This window comes from Trachurus trachurus (genome assembly GCF_905171665.1).
Source record: "Trachurus trachurus genome assembly, chromosome: 18".
NCBI lineage: Eukaryota > Metazoa > Chordata > Actinopteri > Carangiformes > Carangidae > Trachurus > Trachurus trachurus.
The window spans coordinates 23835542-23862721 of NC_139909.1; the positions used below are offsets into that span (position 1 = coordinate 23835542).

The window sequence follows — 27180 nt, forward strand, 5'->3', positions numbered from 1 at the left end:
TTGTGTTCAGGATGAAAAGAAGTATCTCTTCTGTTGCTGTTGATGAAGCAGCAGAGCCTCCCTCTACAAAACACTGCAGTACAGACAGTCCTTTTATACTGCTGCTGGTGAAGTCACTTTCACTTTTGATTTCAGGGTCACATGGTTTAGGTAAGGAAAAAGGAGACCGCACACTAGTTAAAAGCTCCCGTGACAGTTTAATGTCACTCACACATGCAACGTTTCGCAGACATGAGGACAATAGTAAACACACCTGCTTACCTGCAAGACACCTTACCCAACTTGCCTCGTGTGAATGTGTATGAATGATCATGGTGGTGGTCGGAGGGGCCGTTTGGCGCACATTGGCAGCCACGCTTCCGTCAGCATGCCCTAGGGCAGCTGTGGCTACACACCAAAATGCTTCGGTAGTACCGAGTATCAAAACATGCCTCGTCTTTTGGTGCCAAGTTTCGGTACCCAGAGGTTAATCACGTGATTAATAATGCTGATAATGCTGCCGGTGCTCGTCTGTAACGTCTGTAACATTAGGCCTATGTGGTTTCAGCATGCATGGGGTTCCTCTTCAGCATCGGGTTCCAGCCTGCAGCCTCGTGCTGCAGATAATCACACTCGTGCTGATATACAGTACAACAACACTCCCTCTCATGTGAAATGGCTTATTAGCATTATTATGTTTTCTCCAACATCATCATTAAATAGGTGTTGTGATCTAATAGTCTGATATCAGTCAATCAATGTACATCATCCACACAAATATCAATAAAAATGAAATCATTGGACAGTGAAAGCTCTGTAGTAGTAGCTCCCAGTGGCTCTGTTGATGTGCGAGATTTGCTGCAAGATTTTCGTTCGTTGTTGTAAACCACTGGATGTATGATGTAAACATGGAAGAACATCTTGCGCATCTCGTGCAGCCACTGGGAGCTACTACTACAACAAGGATAAAAACAGAGATCAAACAACTTTTTCAACTTGAACTTCAACTACACTTGGGTCAGTATGGACAAGCAGTATGGAGGTATTTGGATGTTTTTATAGAACTTCGGAACTCCAAAACCGTTTCAATAACTCAGAAAGTTCTCTGAACCCTTCCTTGGCATGACAGTGAGTATAAAATTGGTGAATTATTGATTTTGGGTGAAGTATCCCTTTAATATCTGTGGGTTTTTTTAAATATTCACGAGAGCATAATGAATAAATCAATATAATGAGAAGAGTGTGCACCTGTCAGCACACACAAGGGGCCGTGTGGCTGCAGCGTTTTGTTCCAACCAATCAAGAGCACACAGTTTGACCATTCAGCTGTCTGAAGAGTGAGATCGGTTGATTCAATGAGACAAGTCTGGTGTGCTGCTGATTGGCTGGAACAAAAACCTGCAGCCACACGGCCCTTTGTGGAATAGTATGACTGCTGTACTCTCTTATTTTGTGAGCTTAGGTGTGGTTAAGCTGTTAATGAGATGACGTCACTCTGAGAGGCGTGTGCATCCACTGGAGTTAATGAGGTGATGTGACTCACCTGTGTGATGGGTGTGGTGACAGCTGGATTGAGTGCTACATTGGAGACGCAGACATAAGAGGACCACAGCTCCACATCTTAGGCCGCGTTCAGACTGCAGGTGAATCTGATTCAAATCAGATTTCTTCTCAAATCGGATTTTTTGGGCTGACTGTCCACACTGTTTTTAGCAAGTGTCCAAATCGGATTTGGCTATGTTCAGACTGGGCCACATTATTGACCGATCTGATTATCATTTTTATAACAATAAGCATAACACATCATAGAGCATTTTATACTGTAAGGTCAAGTATTAATACTTCATGATTGCTGGTCCCTTGCTAACCGTTTTTTGTTGCAAGGATCACAGTGTATTATAATTAACATAGTTGTAATACATTAAAACTCTTTATAATGCATCATAATCACTGTTATAATGCATTATAATCAATGGTAAAATGAATTATAATATGATTATAACGTACACTAAGTGGTCATTGGGTGCTTCAAGTAATGTGATGAAAGTGTGTGTGTGTGTGTGTGTGTGTGTGTGTGTGTGTGTGTGTGTGTGTGTGTGTGTGTGTGTGTGTGTGTGTGTGTGTGTGTGTGTGTGTGTGTGTGTGTGTCTGTGTGTGTCTGTGTGTCTGTCAGGAGCAGGAATAATTGTGGAGGCTTTCAGGGACTACTGCTACAATTTTGTCTTTCGATTCCATTTACAAGTAGGCTACTGTTTTCTGAACATGTATTTCTTCCTTTATTTTTATCTACAGTTGTAGTTTACATACCTTGTAACTGTGTACCATTCATTAAGGGACACACGAGTGATCAGACAAAACAGATTTCTCTTATTTTTAATGGGATTCAAATTAAACTGTTGAGACATCCAGAAACACACAATCATTTAAAACATTTTTTTTTAAGATCATCAGAGAGTCTGACCAACGAATTTTTGATGGTACCAGACCGTGGCTTGGTATCAACAGAACCCCTCAATTTCCGCTTTTATGAGAGCTTGAACACTGCTGATTGGCATTCTCAAATCTTTGGATATCTTTTTATATCCTTTTTCTGTTTTATTAAGTTGAACAACCTCCTCCCTCTGGACTTTTGACAGTTCTTTAGCCTTCCCCATGGCTCAGAATCCAACAAGGTCAGTGCAGCTGAAATGTGCAGGTGTTTGTCAAGAGCCCAGAATCTCATTGACTTTTTATACACAGACACTAATTAAAAGCAGTCAAGTTCCAGGCGTGGACAGTTACCCTGAGTAGCCATTTAAACCTGTCTGTGTCAATCTGTGTGTATTTTATCAGGGTAAAACTTTGAGGGTATGTAAACTTTTGATCAGGGCCATTTTGGTGTTTGCACTTATCATCAGGCGATTAAAGTCAAAGGTTAGGGTTAGGGTTAGGCTAATCTTATTTTCCGACCAAGAAAGTTCTTATAATGGTTTGGAGCTATTGCCAAAGGTGGAACCAGTTTTTCTTGTTTTGACAGATAATGAGCTGACTGCCAGCCAGGAAAAACAGTTCTAGGGTGGCACAAGCACTCTAGCACGAAGAACTGTTAATGTCAGGGGAGTGCACAAAAAATACATCCTGGAAGATCAACTATTACTTAATTACATTTGTATTTCAAAAAAAGGAGTCGTTTCTTAAGACAGAGTACACCAAGTTCAGACTCCTCAAGACTGGAGGATTGTTTACAACAGGAATTGTTGGAACAGCAGCGTAATTCCTCATACGAGGAGCTCCGCTTGGCACATAGGTTCCACTGGTCAATAGTGATTCATAGACCCATGATCCAGGAGCACTGTCTTGAATAATTGTATTTTAAATCTAGTGGAGAGTGAGACGATACCAGTCTGTGATAGATAAACAATGTTCAACACCTAGGCCCATTGCACGGATGCAGCTGCTTTTCCATGTCTGTGGTGCCTAAAGCTGGTATCCATGTAGTCAGTTATAGTTACACTAAGACCAAAGAGCTCTCTGTCAGATCCAACAGCAGACACATTGAGCGAAATGAAACAGTGTGGAGAGCTAGGTTAAATAGATCCACTGGATAGCTCTCTTAGTCACGTGTCTGCTACAAAGATACAGACTTGCCAGAGTGCCATTCTGTGTGATGTTGAGAGCTGTTCCTATTATTCAGTCGACCCATTCCGAGTAAAAAAACAAAAACAAAAAAAACAGACACAACACTCAATATAGTTCAATAGTAACACAAATCTCAGCTTCTTAAACGATCATTCAGTTGAATCATACAGTTCAATTAACAACATGAACACATTTTCAACAAAACCTCAACATTGTAAACTTCATAAAATGATTGTATGGCTGTTATTAGTATTAGACTGCATTGGTTTTCACTAGATGCCAATACTAATACAGTTCAGCCTTCTTCTGTGGTTCAGAAACAATGCAGAGGTATTGCAAGTTAATGCAAAACGTGCCTGGAGGGAAAGTAGATCATGAAAGAGAAAGAAAGTACACCGACATTGTGAAAAGGAAAATTTGTTGTTAAACCGGTCATGACAACAACAACAAAATGACAGCCTCAAAGTTCCTTCAACTGTTCTCAATCAAAAAAAATCTCTCTACTGTACTTCACAGTAATACCCAACAGGGTGCAAACTACAGTAGGAACATTTTCCATCTTTAGTTTTTTTGTTCATTTGCTGTTGCTTGTCGATAGGAACAGTTAGTGTGATGGTGACACAGCCTTGCTGGTTCCTATTATGTCTGCATTATTCTGTTCATCCAACTCATGATACAGGTCATGAGTTGTTCTGAGGTTTTGCAGAAATGCGGATGTATTGCAGGATAATGCAAAACTTCCCTGATGAAAAATAACCGAGAGAGCAAAAGTACGTGTCATGCAAAGGAAAAATTGTTGTTAAACCGGCCATGACTGTTAAACAAGCATTAAATGACAGCTAGTGCCTCTGTGGGAAAGTCCCTTCATCTATTCTCAATCCAATAATTAAAAAGCCTCTCCTGCTGAACATCTGTACTTCTGTGTTTCTTTCCTGGTCTAGTATTGTGAGTGGTGTCAAGTTTCAATTTTAAAGAGAACCTAAGCAGGATTTCTCCCCGTTACATTTTTACCTTAAAGCAGAAGTAAGTGATATATTTGTGTTAATATAAGTCTTAAATAGTTATATCTTCCGACAGCAATCACTTACATAGAGTGTTTGGTCTGAAACACGGGTCTCTCAGTCCCTCTGCTCTGCTCTGAGCCGAGGAGAAAACATTTATCGTATCCTACAGTTTTTATCCAATGAGGAGAGAGAACGGCATGCAGGGCTGTGTGTGCAGCCAAGGGACGCCGTGAATGTGGTGACGTAGGGACGAGGACTGTTATGGTGCGTTCAAGGAAACTCGTTTTTTTCCGACCTGTGAAGTCGTACCAGTTCGATCTGGTACATAGACTGTACAAAAAGACGTACTGGTACGATTTCACGGGTCGGAAGTTACGAGTGGCCGTTATAGTGACTTTCACCGGTAAAACAGGTCGGAAAAACAGGAGTGGGTTGCCTGGAACGCTACAAAGTCGTAAGTTGTGACTTGAAGCTGTAATTTACGATTTCAAAAGCCTGCCTGGAACGCAGCATTAGCGAAAACGACCGGATCACTCACTTCTGCTTTAATTAAAAAGTAATTGTGATCGTTATCTACATGACTTGTGACTTGTTACGAGCAACAACGGAGGCTGTTCCACTTTTATGTTTATATGAACTGCCACTCATGTTAACCTCGTAGTAAAAATGCTCCACCTAGCTTACACTCTGTTGACAAGTGACTGATGACGTTGGTGGACGGTTGATGACGATTTTACCCAAAATACACTTGGAGACAATATCAGCGATCCATTTGTAAATGTGCACGTCCTAAAGTGAAATGTGAGAGTGAAAATAAAGCCAGTCATACAGCACAACATTTTATTAAATATGTTACACCTACTACATCACTAAAGTCAGTCTTATAAAGTTTTTAGCAACCATGACTCATCCTGACTGGGGCAACCTATAAGCCCACACGTCCAGCTCTCTTTATGATTAGAAAAAAACTGTTTGCATGATCTGAGCGCCAAAATGATGTCAGAATGATGACTGAATCAATGCAATGAGAAGAAGTTGCACCTCCTGTTTCTGTAAATGAACTTTATATCTGTGTTTAAAGCAGAAGTAAGCGATCCGGTCGTTTTGGCTAATGCTGCGTTCCAGGCAGGCTTTTGAAATCATAAATTACAGCTTCAAGTCACAACTTACGATTTTGTAGCGTTCCAGGCAACCCACTCGTGTTTTTCCGACCTGTTTTACCAGTGAAAGTCACTATAACGGCCACTCGTAACTTCCGACCCGTGAACTCGTACCAGATCGAACTGGTACGACTTCACAGGTCGTAAAAACACGAGTTACGAGTTGCCTTGAACGCACCATAACAGTCCTCGTCCCTATGTCGCCACATTCAAGCGCATCCCTTGGCTGCACACACAGCCCTGCATGCCGTTCTCTCTCCTCATTGGATAAAAACTGTAGGATGCGAGAAAAGTTTTCTCCTCGGCTCAGAGCAGAGCAGAGTGACAGACAGACCCGTGTTTCGGTCCAAACACTCTATGTAAGTGATTGCTGTCGGAAGATATAACTATTCAAGACTTATATTAACACAAATATATCACTTACTTCTGCTTTAACAGGGTGAATGGTATTTCTTTACTTAAATCTGACACTTAAAAAAAAAAGTAAAAATATATATAAACTAAATAAATTTAATTCCACATTGAAAAGAAAAACTCTTATCATTTTTTTCTTTTTTCTTGTTTTAATTTCAACAATAACAGATAAAGGCAAAACTTCCCCCAAACATTTTGCTTGAGACAAACTGTTTGTTAAAATGGGCTATACAAATAAAATTGCCTTGCCTTGCCTAATGGGGCACCAATTTTGTCTTTAAATGTGGTAAAATAAAATGCTTAAGTGAAAAGTATGAATAAAGAATAGTGTAAATATAATTTGTTGCTTTCATGAATTATGGCCTGCACCACATCACCTGAAATCCACCCTGAAACACCAATCAAGCCAGCATATAAACTGTCTTTGCACCCATGGTAGACTGATTCCCCGGTTTCAACATGCCTTTATCCACCTCTCCTCGTCACTTTCCTGGAAAATGCAACAGCCTTCTGTCCTTGACTAGTATTATTTGTCAGTGTCCTGGTAGGCTACCTGTCTGTATTGGTCTGTCTGTGGCTATGTGGCATGTCCCTGCTTCACTGTCATCTGGAGAGCCCAGTGTCATCTGCTGTAAGAAACACCAACACTCTGCTCCTGGCATAACCTCAGCTGCTGGCAGGGCCGGCCCTAGGATTTTGGTGGCCCTAAACAAGATTTTTGTTTGTGGCCCACTCTAATCGCAAACACCAAATCACTGGTTAAAACTGAATACAGACGTGTTTATGCCCTCTGAGGTTTGAGGTCATTTTCTCAACTTTTACATATTTTCTTAAATGTATCTTTTTAAGATACTTGCAGATTTAATAATACTCAATTGTTTTATGTCTAAATATTAGAGCCTCCGTTGTAAGCACACTGAGGCCAATTTGCCCTAGAACACTGTATAAAGAAATAATTTAGGCCAAATGCTGGAAATTTGAGGTCTGCTTTTTGAAAAATTTCAAATCCCTTGTGAAAACACACCTTCAGTCATGAGAATGAACTGTTTTGGTGCTTGAAATAGGATATGAATACAGTAATATATAAGTGTAGAAAACAAGTCTAAAATGAAATTTTGTAAGATTACTTTTTGAGCACAAATGTTGTCATTCTGCCGTTCTATTTTCACCAAATGTCTCAAATGTGAGATAAAAGAAGCTGAATATTGACTTCAAATATACTAAAGCTCATAGCCTGCGCGTGCAGACCTCAGGATGTTTAAATGACTTGAATGAACCCCAGTACCTTTCTGATCATGTGGCCCCCCACCTAACGGCTGTGGCCCTAAACAACCGCATAGAGTGTTTATGCCAGGGGCCGGCCCTGGCTGCTGGTTCAACAATCACCTGCCTGAGTGTCCACCACCTCCTGTCTGCCTGCTCCTTTTGGTCTGTCTGCCCCGCTGCCTGATCCCTGTGTCCAACTCTGTTCCACCTTGACTGTGAATCCCGCCTGCCCCCCAATGGTACCCTCCCTCACCTCTGAACATTCATTCATTCATTCATTTTCTATACCGCTTATCCTGCACTAGGGTCACGGGTGAGCTGGAGCCTATCTCAGCTGACTTCGGGCGAGAGGCGGGGTACACCCTGGACAGGTCGCCAGTCTATCGCAGGGCTAACATATATATAGACAGACAGACAACCATTCACACTCTCATTCACACCTATGGGCAATTTAGAGTCACCAATTAACCTAACCTGCATGTCTTTGGACTGTGGGAGGAAGCCGGAGTACCCGGAGAGAACCCACGCATGCACGGGGAGAACATGCAAACTCCACACAGAAGGGCCCCAGCCGGCCGGCGGGTTCGAACCCAGAACCCTCTTGCTGTGAGGCGACAGTGCTAACCACTGCACCACCGTGCTGCCCTCCCCCCCACCTCTGAACATTCAGCTAATATTTACAAATTATGCTTTATGTGGGTGAAAAAGTCACCACTCTCACAGCGAGGATGATGAAGTCAGTATCTCTTTATTCAAGCAGTGCACAGGATCTCACACATACAAGGTTGTGGGAGAGGAGCTCCCCGAACAAAGAAGTTTCTTAGTATTTAAACACAGTGTGTATCACCTTGCCTAGCAACAGCCACGTTATCTCTCATGTTGCAAGGAAGATGTTCTCAAAACTTTGCTGTATCAAAGCAGGTGGCATACCTCCACTATCTCAAGGCTCTTCTTATGATTAAAACTGAACAAAGCCTTCTCACACAACTTCTCTGCAAAACAGGAACTATGGTTAACAAAGTTAAATGAACACATATTTTTCCATCAATTTCAATATTTTAATGAAACAAAAACAAAAAGATTCATATTTCTAAGGAAGAAAATCTCATGCTCGAGAGAAAGAAAAAAATGTAATCTATATACTACATCTTATACTGTATTACAAATGATCTACAGCAAAAATGAATTTCACAAGACAGACAAAATTAAAATTAGATTCATCTCTGATTCAAGAATAAGTGTCATATCTTAAAAAAAAAATGCTACCCTGTCATTACAGAACCACAATGTCTACTGATCTTTTAAAAGAGCGAAAACAGTGTAGATTAATATTTTACATCACATTAATCACAAAAAACAAACAAACTGAAACTGACTAGACTGTGTTGTATTTAATCTGATACATTTTTTATCTATGAACATCTTAGTAACAATCGAGGCATTGACCTGTCAGACAAAATTGGCAAACATTTACACTCTATTTTATTATTTTTAGTTTGTGTGCATGTTACACATAGATCAAGAGTTGAAGATGTTTTTATTAAATGCATGACATTAATTTCAGATGATTATTAAAGGGACAACGAGGAGTTTCTATTTGGTTATAAAAAAAAGTCTCACGTTAATGTGGATGAATCTACGCTACCCACACTTGTTAATGGGCCCATTTTCGATAAATATATCGTTTTGTCTCTATCGTTATTTTGTTATTATTAGTGGTGGTGGAAATGCTGGTCGAGCCGACCAGCGTTTCTTTACTTTCGCTTTTGTGGTGAGTCATGAGAATAACGCAGCCGAATCGCCGTTTATGGTCGGAACTACGACGGTATGTGATCGTCTTTGAACCTCTGACTTTAATTCTTGATAATGAAAAAATGAGTCTGTCTTGCGCTGGTCAAAGAAATGTAAGGTGCGCGCGGAGGCTCATAAATGTAGTGTTAAAACGCTTCGCTTTTCCAAAACTCCTCGTTGTCCCTTTAACACAAACTGCAGTAGTTTTCTTGTTGTGACAGCAATGAAATGCAGTAACTCAGTAATATTCAGTGAGTTATTGTTTGTAATTTTATTCCATAGAATAAACAGAAAAAAGATAACCTCCTCTTGCTGAAATGAATGAAAGGCTTTAACATAACTTTTAGAGCACAATGAATGAATGAATCAATGTGTTGAGAAGAGTGTGCACATCTGTCACTTCACTTCTGATAATAAGACAGTTTGAGACTCTCTTCTGCCTGCTTAGCTGTGATATTTTTCCAGGTATAAGGAATGTCAGCAGGCTGTGCATTGTAAGCTTCTGCAAACTTGCTGTTGAACTTTGTCAGTACATATTTCCAGTAGTCTGATGCTTCATGGCTTGACTCTGGAGTGATGTTCCAGTCTGGAAAAATCTTTGTGTATTCCTTATATGGGTGCCATTCATTTTTTGTAGCTACACAGCGAAATCGATTGCTGCTGTTTACAGATGATGAGCATATGTCAGTGACCAGTTTGCCTGTCTCGTCCCATCTGTATCTACCCAGACCCTGTGGTCGATGCAGTAATGCCCTGTGTTTAGTATGGGCATTTCCTCCGGCGTCACAGGGAACTCCACAGAATGGACACTGTTCACCACATCCAATCAGCTTGTCGAAAAGCTCATTCTGAGGCTTCCTATGAAGATGTTTCAGTTTTTTCTGAATGTTGATTTGTTTAAACTCTTCTCTAAGAGCTTCTCCCATCTCCTTTACAGACACTGTTAGCCAGTGAGCAAACTGATCCTGGTCTGCATTGTTCAGGATCATAAAAGCTCCAAGAGCATCCTGAAAAATGACCAGTTTATCTCCAAGTTCTTTGCAGATATCTTCAACTAGTGTCTTCAAGTTGTCACTCCTTTTCATTTTGGCATTGTTGATAGCAGCAGTTATGCTCTTGAGATGTTGAGCCTCAAACTCTGAAATCTTTTCATTCTTTGCAAAGTGTTTCACTATTTGAATGACTATCCACTCCTTTACCCAATTTTCATATGACAAAATGTGGAAAGAGTATTTTTCAAAGTCATCCTCTGAAAGCAAATCCAATAAAACTGCATATTGGAAAGGCATCCTTTCCGCGGACTGCCCTAGAGTCCGCATCTCACCAATGTTATCAGGACCCAAGGAACGATTGACGTAGTCCTGGACTGCAGGCTTCAAGCAACGGTTGGTGAATTCTTCTGCCTTCTTCTGGCACTGGTCTCGCTCATAGAACAAATCTTTGAAATCGGCACAAAACTTGTCTTTGTTTTGATTCAGACATCTGTAAGGATCGTTCACATGCAGGAAATCTTCATGCATCTTCTGAAAGTCTCTGGCTGCAAATCCACAAATGTGCTGTTTCAGAGAAACTTCAAACTCAATCCCTATCTCTTCTTTGCTTTTCAGCTTTTCATCAATCATGCGCAGGATCTCCAGGATGTTTGTGTCATAGTAATTGCTTTTTCTGTCACCTTTTTCAGCTACAAACTCAGTGCAAGTAGAAATGATGCTGTCAGCCAGTTTTTGCGCAATCATTATGTTGTCTTCATAGAAGTACTTTGTCATTTTATGTTTGATCCTGTCCCACCTTCCTTCTCCTGTATATTTGAAAGGCTTCAGTCCACAATCTTGTAGCCTTTTTTCACTCAACAATTTAGAGGCATGACTCCCTCTGTGTGACAGATTTAATCGCAGGTGGTGCGATACACTGGCAAAGACATCTGTTTTCTTTTGTTCAGAGAAAGACAGCGTCTTTACTGCTTCTCTCCACATTTTATCAAATTCCTCGTCCAGCACCGGATCGCTCATCTGGACATTCTTCTTTCTACATTGATCAATCAGGGCACAAACTGCCTTTTCAATTTCTCTTGTGTGATTTTCCTTGATTCTATCAAGTTCTCTCATTCCTTGTCCAATTTCTGCTGCTGCTGTGAGCTGACTAAACATAGAGTTCTCCATTCCTTGTCTAAGGGTTTTAGCACTGTTATCAAAGTCCTCTTTGTATCCTTCTACTAGATAGACGTGACCTTCTGTTTGCTTGAAGTACTGGGTCAGATTTTCAAGAAGCTTGGTCTCCCACTTAGACAGCTCTGTGGAGGCTTCACTTTTCAAAGACAAGACAAGATCTTTCATGTCAGTTATTTCAGATTTTGCAGCAAATTTACCAAAATTTGAGATTCTTGTTTCAGCATTTGTCACCCATTTGTACATGTGTTTTTTGAATTCCCATTCCCATTTGTTGAATTCTGTGCATAGTCTCATGTAAGCATCAGCCACTAGACTGTTTCTGAAGCTGAAGATGAAGTTTTCATGCTTTACTGCAGTCCACAGACTGGACATCCACTCTTTAAACTCCAAAATACGATTAGCAGACGACCTACAATGGCCAAGTAGTTGGATGACGTTTTTCTTGAGCTCATACACAGCTTCGCTGTACCCTGCATTGACTGGTGCCATAGGTGGGGTTCCATTCCAGAGTCCAGGAATGTACCAGTTCCCAGTGTCTGGATTGTATTCCATCACATCAGTGAAGCTCTTGTACTCCTCTTTCTTTTCCATCTTGGCAGCTGCTTGTGTCATCTCATTTAACTGTTCCAAGAGCAGTTTCCTGTCTCTCAAGTTCTTGTCATGGGCTGAAACATCTGAAACATTCTGATGAACAAACTGACATTTAGGCTTTTTGCCCACCTCTTTCATCCTGAGAAAAGCATGCACCACGATCTGCAAGATGTCCTTCATTTCTGTTGAGTTCTCCATTGCTATATTGATGATGGTGACATCACTCAGCCCCACCACAAGTGTTGCAAGCTCATTGTCATGTTCGTGGCTGTCATCCAACTGTGCAAGCTCTGGTGACTTTAAGCCCTCAGTGTCAATGATCACTATGAAGTCACAGTTGAGAACTCTTTTCATGTCTTAATTGATTCTGATGAGTAACATAAAAGCACCTCGAGTACATCGTCCACTGCTGACTGCAAACTGCACACCAAACATGGTGTTGAGGAGAGTGGACTTTCCTGTGCTCTGAACTCCAAGAACTGTGACGACCAGGATCTTGTTCTTTGGAGACACCAAGACATTGAGCTCAGAGAGAACGGCACTCACCCATCTGAGAGGTATGTTGGATGCATCTCCATCTACAAGCTCAAGGGGAAATCCATCAAGCAACAGGCCTGCACAGAGTTTGGGCAGATGCTGTAACTGTTGACGTGATTGGTCTGTTTCTGGAAGAGAAAGTGAAGCTTCATAGATCTGACCCAGTTCACGGAAGAAGTGTTCAGTCCCCAGTGAGCTGTTGGAAAGTTCTCTGTCAATGTCTTTGATCTCATCTTTGTTCTCAGAATTCTTGCATTTTTCTTTGTACTGGTCTCTGAGTTCAGACAGTTTTTCTCTAGACAGGTTATCGAGATTCATTCGCATCCATTTCAGAAAATAATATTTTTCTATCCCTGTGCTTGATATTGCATTGATGAAGCAAGTCATTGCATTTGACATTTCATAAGAGTTCTGTTCAGCTCGAAGCTTTTCTTTTTCTTCCTGGAGATCACTTTTGTATGTTTCTATGTTTTCAGAACCAGCTTTCCGTAGCCTATATTGTTCCTTCTCCAAGTTCGTCAGTTCCTTCCATATTTTACCTTGCCGGGGAAGCTGAGTTTCTTTATATTTGAGGGTGTTTTGAATTTCTTCAGTGATGGCATCTGCATTTTTCTTGGCAGTCTGACATTCTGGACAGTCTTCATCAACCAAGATTCCCAGTTCATGGGCGATGTCAGCCATTTGCTCTATGCTCATCTTCCGATCTTTTTTCTCAACTACATCCTTCACTTTTTTCCTCAGATTTTTGACAAAGTCTGCATCGTTTTTCTGCTTAGTCTTAATAAGAATGTTGGTTTTTCTCAAACCCAACTTAGTTGCAACTTCTTTCAGTGCGTTTAGATTGAAATGCCTGCTTTGATTGTTACCCACCAAGAAGATCTGGGCCTTGTGGTGTTGGTTCATAAGCAGTTTACAGTCAGAGTCCAAATTGTCAAAGAAAACAAAAACTGCTGCAGATGTCTGACACAAAAAAGAAAACTGAGTTTCAAATGAAGAAATGTCTCCACGAAGGTTGGCTACAGCTACTGGCTCATTGAAAATATCAATGTTTTTGTTTCCACATGGAAGGTACCAAGTAATTTCAGTCAGTCCATCAGATATTCTTCTTGGACTGTCACCACACTCCATATCATGGTGAACAAAGGTGTCATGGTACTGCTGAGAACTGCACAGTAACTTGTTGAGAATCTCTGACTTGGACAAGGAGCACTCCCCCAGTCTCACAAAGGATATCATTGGGAGTTCAGCATGAACAATCCTCTCTTCAAAGAAACCTTTGGATTGTGAAAGTAACTCTGGTCTGTACTTTTTAACAACATCTCTCAAAGCCCAAAGCATGAGTGTGCACTGTTGTGTGTCAGAATTAGGAAGCAACAGTGGCACTGAAAACTGACACATGGACATTTTGAGTGCCATTTCCTGCTGGACAAAACCATCAGAACACAGAAAGATTGCAGTGATTATGTCGAGGGGATTCAGCATGTCACCAGAATTTGGACTTTTAAGCAGATTATCAAAATCCATACTTGTATTCCCGGCTAGATCATCACAGTCAGATTCACAATCTGATGAACACTTCACATTCCTGGCTGTCACATTAACCATCTGTAGTTTTTTTAGAATATACCATGGAAGATCTGTGTTATTCTTGGCAGGTTCATCAGAAATGGTCTTCTCATCAATCTGAAGTATTTTGCTCAGTGACAGCTTCTCTGTGTAGTACTGCATCAACCCCAGGTCCTCCAAGACACTCTTCAGCTGTGTCTCTGTGAATATCAAGATACATGTTACTCTTGTAGGCAATCATTATGTGCTCTAATAATTGACACGTAGAAGACATTCATACAGTAGGGGAGAGTGGGGTAAGATGAGCCAGTGGGTAAGTTGACCCACCCCTTGTTTCTAGGAAACTATAGGAAAAAGTTAGCATGTGACCAAATATTTGGGAGGCAGGCATCATTTCATGGAGTATGTGAAGATTAGAACCACATGAGTGAAGTGGTTTAACATTTATGACCAAAAAATCATTTTTCACTCTCGAGAGTGAATTTTGTCGATCATAAGTTTCATGAGAATTGTGTTTAGACCAAAAGAGATGATTGCAAATTTGTTTTATACATGGGTTGTGGTATCTATGAGCTACAACATGAGGTAGTAAACCTAGCATGAAACTGCACCATTTTAGCTGTGAGAGCAATAAACCCAAGCTAAGGTAGCTGTGGGGTAAGTTGATCCATTTGGCCAGGGGTAAGTTGAGCCACCTATCCTATACACTTAATGAATGTATTTTGGCTGTATGTCCAAATGATTAAATCAAGATTCTGTATGTTTGTGATTACAGTAAGTATGTTCCTATAAACAGGAAAAGTTGTTTATAGTGTGCCAAACTTTACTTTCAAAGAAAAATATCAGGAATTCTTCCCAAGATGCCACGTAATTGCAAAACTCCCCAAATCTCAGTAAGTTGGTGGCTCAGCAGGAAGTCCCTGCAGTTTGTTTTCACCTGTAACCTGGACGGATGAAATATTAAGTAAAGGGGGAGGTAGGAGATGGATGGAAGGAAAGAAGGGGGGGTTGATCAATTTACCCCACTCCTATGGTCAACTTACCCCATTCATGGGGAACTGCAGTCATATTTATGTATTATTACATTATTGGCACCAATTATTACATTTTCAAAGGTATTTTTAATACTAGGCCAATAACGTAATAACCAGCCAATAATGTAATAACTTGTTACATTATTGGCAAAAAGTTATTACGTTATTGGCTCAAAAATGTTATTACATTATTGGCACGTTATTACATTGGCTTTATTACATTTAAAATGGCCAAAATTATTACGTTATTGGCTGTTATTACGTTTTTGGTTGCTACATGTGTGAAAAGTAAATTAATGCAAGTATCCAAAATACAACTATGATGTTTGAAATTAAAACACTGAAAACTTTGCTCTATTTAACAGCACTTGGGAAATACAGTATTTACCAAAAAGTGAAATTTAGGGGGGGTAATAATTTCGTCCTGATCTGTATGTGTGTATGTTTAGATAGATAGATAGATAGATAGATATACTTTATTGATCCCAAGCTGGGAAATTACAGTGCAGCAGCAGCATTACACAGACACACAGTGACGATAACAACATATAGTATAAGAATATAAAGAACAAACTATACATAATAAAATAGTAAAATATAAAGAACAAACGATACATAATAAAATAGTAAAATATAAAGAACAAACTATACATAATGAAATAGAAATAGCAAATAAAATAAACTGTGTACAAAAGTATATACAACAACAAATTGGCAGCGTTGACTTTAGTGCAAAGTAAAAAATGTGCAATGCGTGTAACTGTGTGTAGAAAAATAAAGTGCGTAGTGACTGTAAGTTATGACCAGAGTTTTTCAGTTGTTTGTGATGGCATGTGGCAGGAAAGATTTCCTATATCTGTCCCTTCGACAGCGGAGCTGGAGCAGCCTGTGTGAGAAGGTGCTCCGCTGTCGTTTGTTTATGTGTTTAATTAAATATCTCTGTAAGCTTGTAAACATTTATGTTTCCTGTTTCATACATCCTGTTTCTTATTTTCTTTTCACTGAGGTCTGTGTTTGCATTTCTACATGATATTTTGGGAGAGCTTAGTGACTTTTTACACAATGTTTCTGACAACAATCATCCTTTACTTACTGGTGTGTTCAGTTGTTGCAGGTCTGTTTGTGTTTCCATCCTTCACTTCCTCAGGGGACTGGAGGGAGTTTGCCCCCAGGTCCATTTTCTGTTGTACATTTGTTTCCTCTCTGCAAAAAGTCACAGTGTGACTCCCCGGTTCACCAGCAGGAGAATCTACATGCTGAGACACATGTGTGCTGCTGAGCTCGATTGTGGTCGTCACAGAGGAGCAGGGAACTGTGGAAATAATAGTGTTGGTGGTTATGACAGTAAGATTTGACTATATACAGATGCCACATCATGTGATATCTTTGTGTTGAACAATAGATAAAGATAGATGAATGCTGACCTTGACCAGCTGCATCAGTCTGTTGACCGTCGACCCCGCTGTCAAAGCATGTTGATCCTGGGTCTAATTCCTCACAGTAAACCTCAAAGGATGTGTCTTCAGTGTTTTCCTTGGTAAATGAGGGAAACATAATATACATTTGCAAATGTAATGAATCACTTCAAAGTTCAGGACATGTTGTTTTCAAGGACTTGTTGTATATTGATATTTTAGAGATAAGCTGTGTACCTCCATTGTGGCTTCACTGTCAGTTGTCCCACACCTAGTCCTGATTATTCAAACATCCTCTCACTGAAAGTAATGAGACAAGTCTATCAGTCTTCATTCCCAAAGCACATCAATATCCCAGATGCCTACATCTCTGCAGTAAAGATTCTCACCCTCCTGCTTCAGCTTCACATTACTCACTCTGAACAACCCCATCATGCAACAACATGTAACATGTAACTTTCCTCACTGTGACCTAGCAGTGAGACCTTGCCAGAATTAAGGGTAGAAATGAATAGTTTATATGAGGCTTATTTAATGATTACATGTTCCACTAATTACACTTGATTGTAAACATGATTTAATTCTAAAGACACTAGGAAATGCACAGGTCAACTTTCTTCTGACATACAGAGGAAATGCAGATGTAAGACAACACAAACCTTTCTTAAAAGAGAAAGAAAGTATGCCCCCAATGGTCAAGATTATTTTTTTAAACCAAAATAGCCCTTGAGCTACAGTATAAGCAACAAAAACATAAAGCACTAGCATTATTATGTTTTCTCCAACATCATCATAAAATAGGTGTTGTGGTCTGGTAGTCTGATATCAGTCAATCATATCATCCACACATATAACAATAAAAATGAAACCATTGAAAACATAGTGAAATGTTTCTCAGCCTCAGATGCTCAGTTTTATTACAGTGGAGGCAGTGAAAGCTCTGTAGCATCACACTAGAAATTCCTCATCACCAGCTTAAACAAGTATTCAGGAATATTGCTGGATTATATATTTCCTGGTAGCCTACTAAGAAAACTAACAAAATCAAATGTCCAACTTTTCGACTTGTAGCTGAATTTATTGATAAAACAAAAGCATTTATTTACTCACCTTTGCAGAAGCCATTCACATACGACACAGCCACTTCTTTCAGCCAGGAACCCTCTGCAGTTCACTTCAGTTGTGTTCAGGATGAAAAGAAGCATCTCTTCTGTTGCTGTGATGATGCAGCAGAGCCTCCCTCTACAAAACACCGCAGTGCAGACAGCCCTTTTATACTGCTGCTGATGAAGTCACTTTCACTTTGATTTCAGGGTCACATGTTTTCCCAGAAAACAAAATTGGTTTCCAGTAAACTGAGGAGTGGTCCTTGATAAGTTATCGCAGATGTCTTTGTGCAATAAGATGTTTTCCCTGTTGTAGCCTACTGCAGAATTAAGAGAATATAATACATTATAAGAAATCAATAGAGGCACAAAAATTGATGTCAATCATATTTACAACAAAAAAAGATGAGATGTGTTTTCATGATGTGTTTTCAGATCTTTCTTAATTAAGCAATGTCACACGAGAGTGAGTGCTGTTGTACTGTACAGTATATCAGCATGGGTGTGATTTGGTCGCAGATAATCACACCTTTGTGATTAATTAATCGTGTGCATCCACTGGAGTTAATGAGGTGATGTGACTCACCTGTGTGGTTGGCGTGGTGACAGCTGGATTGAGTGTTACACTGGAGATGCAGACATGAGAGGACCACAGCTCCACATCTTACATTACTGAGAACCAGGCTGCTTTTATTATGAAGACCCACCATCAACTGAGGACCCACTGCTGCTCCGGTAGGCTGACCCACCTCCAAACTATTTCTCCTGTGTGGAAAACCAGTCCAGCTCCTCTCTCCTCCCCTGGCTTTTCTCCTTAACCTACACTGTCGGTTAGGACTAGTATTTGTTTGTGAGCACTTCAGACCTGACCAGTCCGTTGCATCTCATTTGATGTTAAATGACAGCTTGAACTCTCTTCTGCTTAGCTGTCATTTTTTACAAGACATGTCAGGAGGCTTTGCATTGTAATTATGTTGTTGAACTTTGTCAGTATTTCCAGTAGTCTGATGCCTCATAGCTTAAACCTGGAGACATACATCAGTCTGGGAATTTCACTTGTGCTAATATGGGTCATCTTCAGCCATCAGTTTCTATGTCCTGTTTCATCAGTGTCTACCCAGACCCTGTGGCTGATGAAGTGAGGCCCAGTGTTCAGTATGAGCTTTTCCTCCTGCCTCAGGGCACTGAGCTGAATGGACTCTGTTTACCAGATTCAAAAATTCTGATGAAAAGATTACTGTGAGGCTTCACAAGAAGATGTTTCATGTTTGTGTTCAGTAATACTCTTGTGCTGATATCAGGACCCAGGAAACAATTCACATAGTGAGGCAGACATTGTTGGTGAATTCTTCTGACTTCTACTGGTCTCATTTATAAAACAACTTTTAAATCAGCACAAACCTTTTCTTTGGTTTGATTCAGAAATCTGTAAGGATCATTTGTCGTTTCCTCTGCTTTCTCCTTCTTTAGTTTGAGTTTCCTTATTGTTGTTGTTTTTTAATCTCTTCTTTGTGTCCTCTTCTTCCTGGCCTGTTGTCTCTGACCTGCGTCTCTCACAGCTATGTCTCTTTTGTCATTGCCCCATGTGCCCTGCTTTAGGAGTCCTTGGTTATTTGGTTTACGTTAGTTGCATTCCACTTGCCACTGGGCAGCTGTGGCTCATGAGGCAACGTTCACTAACCGGTTGGTATAAATCATTTAACCATCACAATTACTCGAATTGCCTGTTTAAACAAGGTAAAAATCTTGCATAGTTCCTCTTTAAGAGTCCTTGGCTGTTTTGGTTTTACATTAATTGTATTGCACTTTTGATTGGAGACCCCTTTTTGTGTTTCTTTTTTATGACATCTAGGACTTTAGAGCCGTTCGACCAAGTGTTTGGATTTTTCATGTCTGGACTATTGGGTACCTTTAATGAGCTCACTCTCCTGTGTTTGTGTCTGCATTTGGGCTCTGTGTTTCTCCCTGCAGTGTGAGATCATTTTCATGGGGGAAGGCTTTGGCCATTTTCTGAAACTTTGTGGCTGCATAGTACTACAGATGTGTTGTTACTGTAGGTGTCAGAGTAAGTTTAGTTTTTCTTCTAACCTTCTAAGCAACAAACTGAAACCAAACGGCTACGACACTGTCTGACCGTTTTTGTGCCATCTATGATCTTGAAGGTGAAACCATTTGCTCATGTGGTGTTTAACTTGTATGTCGAGCCCTTTTTCTGCATATTTGAAATGCAACAGTCCACAAACTTGTAGCCTTTTTTAACTCGGCAATTCATGCATGACTCCCCTTGTATGACAGATTTAATCTTGGCTACAATGAAAACACAATCACCACTGCTGGTGACAACAGAAACAAGGTATTCTGTTAGGTCTGATCTATTTATATGTGTTATGTCCCCGTCCCTGTCAATTTTATAAACTAACACTGGAGGGTGCCATTGTGCCAGATTGTCTGCAGTCTGGCAACTGAGCAAATTGGGTGGCAGGACAAGAAACAGGCATCTGGATGAGAACCTAAACTGCACATTTTTAAGTGAAGAATCAAAACAGACAAAATATTTGTGAATGTTAAGTTTCTTTATTTTTTTCATCTTTTTTGAAGTGAATGAAGACAACAGATTCAGTCATTTGCATCTATCTTGAGATAAATGAGTTTTCTCTTTTGCTGAATATCCCTACTCACATCACTATCACATTGGCATCCTAGACCATTAGGTCTAAGATGCCGTAGTTAGCATTTCTCAAGTAGTACAAGAAACATCATCTCTGCCTTTTTTTTATTCAACCCTCATCAAACCTTTATTTCGAAAACTGATCTAAATATACTCCCAGTGTCTGTGCTGCATGATCTGTGTGACTTTCAGAGGCTAAGAGTACTGATAAAAGCCAGCTTTGCCTTTTGCCAGCTAACTAATGTCATGATGGTGACGGTGTGGGGAACTGGCCAGTAATTCATGGTCAGGACTTCTAGACTGAGACACTTGATGCAAGTGCTCTCAGTTTAATGTTAGCTCACTTCACATGTAGCAGTGTTTACATGTAGCCACGTAATCACATGTGGGACAGACATGAGGGCTTTGATACCATAAGATGCCTCATACCCTCATAGAGTAACACTCACACACGCGGTCCAACTTTTTCCTTCCACACACTGTGTTGCATTGTAATGATGGAGGTGGTGTTGCCCTTGAGATGATGTCATGTGGCAGAAAATCTTTCTAAACAGATGAGACGTGGACGATGTGAAGTAAATTAGAAAAGTCTGTCTTGACTATGGATCAGACTGGATAAAGTAACCAAAGTGACTCACTGCAGCTCTGTGGTTCACACAGCTGCTGCTGGATTTCAGTTCTGTATTTTCAACATGCCCTGAAACTACAGTCATCCAACTCAAATAATGTGATTTCATGCACATCAGTGAGGTTATTTAGAGACCCTGTGTCAGGACAATGATGCATGAAAGCACATGATCAATACCCCATAATGGCAAACATACACATACACACATATACCCTCAGTTTGCAAAGTTGCACCTGTTGTCTTGTTTTTACATTCTTTGTTGAATTCAGAAACCAAAGACTTGAGATGAAGAAAAATGTTAAATAAAGGAATTTAAAAAAAGATTATTAAAAAAAAAAAAAGTAAAGTAAAACTATATAAATAAATGAGGTGATGATATTTCTGTTTACTTTAGAAGTTATTATACACTGTATGCTGTGATTCTGATCTGGGAAACATTAAAGACATTCATAGCCAGACTGCTGATTGTGTTTCTTTATTCACACAGTTATCAGAGGAGAGTAATACAGACATGTTGACAGTATAACTCACTGACAGTTTAAATGGCTATTTTACTGTAACTATTTAACACCAGATGATTTACAATCCAGAAAAACCCCAAGCCTAATAAATACTGTAAAGCTCACACCAAAGTATGTCCTTTTGTAATGCACAAAGTCTAAAAATCAATAAAACATAGTAAAAGAACATTATCATTTATCACAAAGTATCAAATGTAATCTTGATGACAATAGTTTACAATGATTTTCATTGAGATCTCTGCTGAAAATTAAAATGGGAAATGGAAAAAGCTATAACACTGTCAGCTATCTCTCATAGATTGTCATCTTGCATACAACGGTATGTTGAACTCAAAATATCCCCTATAAAAAGAAAGTGGAGGGGCACACATACAATTCTGTTCACTCAAAATAAGTCAAAAGTAAATGTTAAGATGTTAGATGTACAATGATTTGCATTTTCTTAAGTTGCAACCCCTAAAGGCGGGCTTACATTGTACGATTTTGTCGTCCCAGACGAGTCGCAGCGTAATTTGCATAATCGTAGGGGGATCACAGGGTCGTGAGCATTTATCGGGACGCATAGTTAGTGAGGCTCTGCGTCATGTCCCTATGTCCTAAAGACGAGTCGCCGACCTCCCAACAAATTTCTGACATGCCAGAAAATTTCTCGTCAGGATGGACAATGTACTGTATGGGGTCCTACGTCACGATTCTGCACATACAACAAGTTTTTGCCCCCCAAAGTCTCCACACTGTTCAAAATCACATTACATCCCATCTCTTCATTGCACATTTGGACAAACACACACACAGGATTGAAAGGCCATATATGCCACGCTTCTGCAACCAACTTCTGGGCCCACAATCTCCGTCTGCGCTTGGCGGCTTTTTTCCTTTCAGCGCACAGAAAAGCACAAACAAAAAGCGCGACTTGCTGTTCGTCAGCCATTCTCCGCTATAGGAACCAATGTCAATTTGAGGTTTACAATCAAGCAATTATACAGCAGCACAAATCTCAGCGGCATCGCAAGGATAATCGTGGTGGAGAGCAATCGTAGAACGGCGTGCAGTTAGTGGGGGTCTGAGACTGATCTGAGAGGTAGGACTGAAGAGGGAAGCTCGTGCAGTTTGAGATGTGTAGCAGTGTAAGCCCGCCTTAACCCTAACATGGTTGAACTCCTAATGTTACAGTACTATGACAGAGTGGCAGCCATATTCTCAGCTTAAATGACTCTTTCAGACTAGCCTCAAGTAATTTTCTTCCAACTTAAAGGAATATCAGCAGGCTGTGCATTATATATTGCCCTTCACATATTTCCAGTAGTCTGAGGTCAGTAGCAATTCACTGTAATTATTGTAGGGATGAAATAAAAAATGTGTAGCCTCACAACAAATTATTTTTCAGTGACTATGAGGGAGGAGCATATGTCGGTGACAAGTTCTTTTTTTAAAATCTTTTCTAAGAATGTCTCTCATCTCCTTCACAGACACTGTTAACCAGTGTCCACACTGTTCCTGGTTTGCTTTATTCAGGACCATGAACAGAGTTTATCTCCAAGTTCTTTGAAGATATCCAAATGTATTCAAGTTGCCACTTTTTTTTCTCTTTGGCCTTGTTGATAGCATCATTAATGCTGAGTGAGTCACTATCTGATCGAGCATCCTCTTCCCCATATTTTCCTTATACCTGACTGTCAACATAACTTAAATAGCTTTAAAATTTGGGGCGTCATGTTAGAACAGGCGCCCTATATACTGTACAGAGGCTATCGTCCTCACTGCAGCGGCCCTGGTTCGATTCCCCTGGTGGCCCTTTGCTGTATGTCATTCCCCTCTCTCCGTCTCCCAATTTCCTGTCACTCTACTGTCCTATCGATGTAAGGCCTGAAAAGCCCCCAAAAATAGACTTCAAAAAAGCTTATGAATGATGAATAGATAATGGAAAAATATTCTTGTGCTGAACTGCTGTGGTATCAGCATCTCACCAATGATATCAGGACCAAGGGAACGATTAACCTAGTCCTGGACTGGTCTGGTCTCATTTATAAAATACACTTTTGAAATCAGCACAAAACTTGTCTTTGTTTTGATTCAGACATCTGTAAGGATCATTTTCACGAAGGAAATCTTCATGCATCTTCTGAAAGTTTCTGGCTGCAAATCCACAGATGTGCTGTTTCAGAGAAACTTCAAACTCAATGTCTGTCTTTACATCCTGATTGTTTTGCAGCTTCTCATCAATTGTGCATAGGATTTCATGCATGTAGGTGTCAGAGTAATTGTTTTTATTTTTCACCTTTTCATTCACAAACTGTGTGCACTCATTGATGATGGTGTCAGACATTTTTTGTAAAAGCATTACAGGATCTTCAATTTCGAATAACTTCCGCACACTATACTGATACTTCATGTGAAATCCCCTTGGTGTATATTTGAAAGGCATCAGTCCACAATCTTTCAATCTTTTTTCACTCAACAATTCACATGCATGACTCCCCTTGTGTGCAAGATTTAATCTCAGGTGGTGGGATACACTGGCAAAAACATCTGTTTTCTTTTGCTCAGAAACAGACAGCTTCCTTACTGTTTCTCTCCACATCTTATCAAATTCCTTGTCCAGCTCTGGATCACTCATCTGGACATTCTTCTTCCTACATTGATCAATCAGTGCACGCACTGCCTTTTCAATTTCTCTTGTGTGATTTTTCTTGATTCTATCAAGTTCTCTCATTCCTTGTTTGATTTCTGCTGCTGCTGTGAGCTGATGAAAGACAGAGTTCTCCATTTCTCTGCGAAGTGTCTTTGCGCTGTTTGCAAAGTCCCCTTTGAATCCTTCTACTAAGTAGACATACTGAGTCAGATTTTCAAGAAGCTTGGTCTCCCACTTAGACAGCTCTGTGGAGGCTTCACTTTTCAAAGACATGACAAGATTATCAGTTATTTCAGATTTTGCAGCAACTGTACCTAAATTTGTGATTCTTGTTTCAGCATTTGTCACCCACTCATACATGTGTTTTTTGAATTCCCATTCCCATTTGTTGAATTCTGTGCATAGTCTCATGTAGGCATCAGCCACTAGACTGTTTCTGAAGCTGAAGATGAAGTTTTCATGCTTTACTGCAGTCCACAGACTTGACATCCACTCTTTGAACTCCAAAATGTCATTAGCAGATGACCCACAACGTCCCAGTAGTTGGATGACGTTTTTCTTGAGCTCATATACAGCTTCACTGTACCCTGCATTGACTGGTGCCATTGGTGGGTTTCCATTCCAGAGTCCAGGAATGTACCAGTTCCCAGTGTCTGGATTGTATTCCATCACATCAGTGAAGCTCTTGTACTCCTCTTTCTTTTCCATCTTGGCTGCTGCCTGTGTCATCTCATTTAACTGTTCCAAGAGCAGTTTCCTGTCTCTCAGGTTCTTGCCATGGGCTGAAACATCTGAAACATTCTGATGAACAAACTGACATTTAGGCTTTTTGCCCACCTCTTTCATCCTGAGAAAAGCATGCACCACGATCTGCAAGATGTCCTTCATTTCTGTTGAGTTCTCCATTGCTATATTGATGATGGTGACATCACTCAGCCCCACCACAAGTGTTGCAAGCTCATTGTCATGTTCATGGCTGTCATCCAACTGTGCAAGCTCTGGTGACTTTAAGCCCTCAGTGTCAATGATCACCATGAAGTCACAGTTGAGAACTCTTTTCATGTCTTCATTGACTCTGATGAGCAACATAAAAGCACCTCGAGTGCATCGTCCACTGCTGACTGCAAACTGCACACCAAACATGGTGTTGAGGAGAGTGGACTTTCCTGTGCTCTGAACTCCAAGAACTGTGACCACCAGGATCTTGTTCTTTGGAGACACTAAGGCATTGAGCTCAGAGAGAACATCACTCACCCATCTGAGAGGTATGTTGGATGCATCTCCATCTACAAGCTCAAGGGGAAATCCATCAAGCAACAGTCCTGCACAGAGTTTGGGCAGATGCTGTAACTGTTGACGTGATTGGTCTGTTTCTGGAAGAGAAAGTGAAGCTTCATAGATCTGACCCAGTTCACGGAAGAAGTGTTCAGTCCCCAGTGAGCTGTTGGAAAGTTCTCTGTCAATGTCTTTGATCTCAGAATTCTTGCATTTTTCTTTGTACTGCTCCCTGAATTCCGACAGTTTTTCTCGAGACAGGTTATCGAGATTCATTCGCATCCATTTCAGGAAATAACATCTCTGCATCCCTGTGCTTGATACTGCATTGATGAAGCAAATCATTGCATTTGACATGTAATAAGATTTCTGTTTGGCCCAAAGGTTGTTTTTTTTTTCCTGGAGATCACTTTTGTATGTTTCTATGTTTTCAGACCCAGCTTTCCGTAGCCTATATTGTTCCTTCTCCAAGCTTGTCAGTTCCTTCCATATTTCACCTTGCAGGGGAAGCTGTGCTTCTTTGTAGTAAAGGGTGTTTTGAATTTCTTCAGTGATGGCATCTGCATTTTTCTTGGCAGTCTGACATTCTGGACAGTCTTCATCAACCAAGATTCCCAGTTCATGGGCGATGTCAGCCATCTGCTCTATGCATATCTTCATGTCTGTATTCTCAACTACATCCTTCACTGTTTTCCTCAAAGTTATGACAAAGTCTGCATCATTTTTCTTTTTAGACTTAATAAGAATGTTGGTGTTGGTCAAACCCAACTTAGTTGCAACTTCTTTTAGTGTATTTAAATTGAATTGCCTGCTTTGATCGTTACCCACCAAGAAGATTTGTTCCTTGTGGTGTTGGTTCATAAGCAGTTTACAGTCAGATTCCAAATTGTCCGAAAACACAAAAACTGCTGCAGACATGTGACACAAAAAAGAAAACTGAGTTTCAAATGAAGCAATGTCTCCACGAAGGTTGGCTACAGCTACTGGCTCACTGAAAATATCAATGTTTTTGTTTCCACATGGAAGGTACCAAGTAATTTCAGTCAGTCCATCAGATATTCTTCTTGGACTGTCACCACACTCCATATCATGGTGAACAAAGGTGTCATGGTACTGCTGAGAATTGCTCAGAAGCTTGTTGAGTATCTCTGACTTGGACAAGGAGCACTCCCCCAGTCTCACAAAGGATATCATTGGGAGTTTAGAGAGAACAATTCTCTCTTCAATGAAACCTTTGGATTGTGAAAGTGACTCCGGTCTGTACTTTTTAACAATGTCTCTCAAAGCCCAAAGCATGAGTGTGCACTGTTGTGTGTCACAATTAGGAAGCAGCAGAGGCACCGAAAAGTGACACATGGACATTTTGAGCGCCAATTCCTGCTGGACAAAACCATCAGAACACAGAAAGATAGCAGTGATTATGTCGAGAGGATTCAGCATGTCACCTGTATTTGGACTGTCAAGTAGATTATCAAAATCCAAACTTTTATTTCCTGCCACAGCACCACAGCCAGAGTCGCACTCTGATGTACACTTCACATTCCTGGCTGTCACATTAACCATCATTAGTTTCTTCAGAAAATACCATGGAAGATCTGTGTGACACTTGGCAGGTTCATCAGAAATGGTCTTTTCATCAATCTGAAGTATTTTGCTCAGCGACAGCTTCTCTGTGTAGTGCTGCTCCAAACCCAGTTCTTCTAGCAACATCTGCCTGTGTGTCTCTGTGGATTGAAAAATAAGGTAAGTAATATCAACATGTTCAATGTAACAAAGCATGGATCCAAAATCTTAGGTGTGGAGCCTC

General features: G+C 40.4%; 1 protein-coding gene and 1 long non-coding RNA gene across 2 annotated transcripts; both read right to left on the reverse strand.

Annotated features, from left to right (window-relative positions):
- Positions 1 to 533: 533 nt before the first annotated feature.
- Positions 534 to 27083, reverse strand: LOC311001952 (up-regulator of cell proliferation-like; the record flags this gene model as incomplete). Its single annotated transcript, XM_083993131.1, has 5 exons — positions 534 to 596; positions 1523 to 1557; positions 10557 to 10769; positions 11373 to 11635; positions 24451 to 27083. 5 exons carry the CDS (start codon positions 27081 to 27083, stop codon positions 534 to 536), a joined length of 3207 nt encoding a protein of 1068 aa, XP_083849257.1.
- LOC311002012 lies at positions 16303 to 16847 on the reverse strand. The gene is made up of 3 exons (XR_014596214.1): positions 16781 to 16847; positions 16553 to 16661; positions 16303 to 16440 (listed from the first exon to the last, which is right to left on the reverse strand). It is a non-coding gene; the product is annotated as an uncharacterized lncRNA (long non-coding RNA).
- Positions 27084 to 27180: the final 97 nt, after the last annotated feature.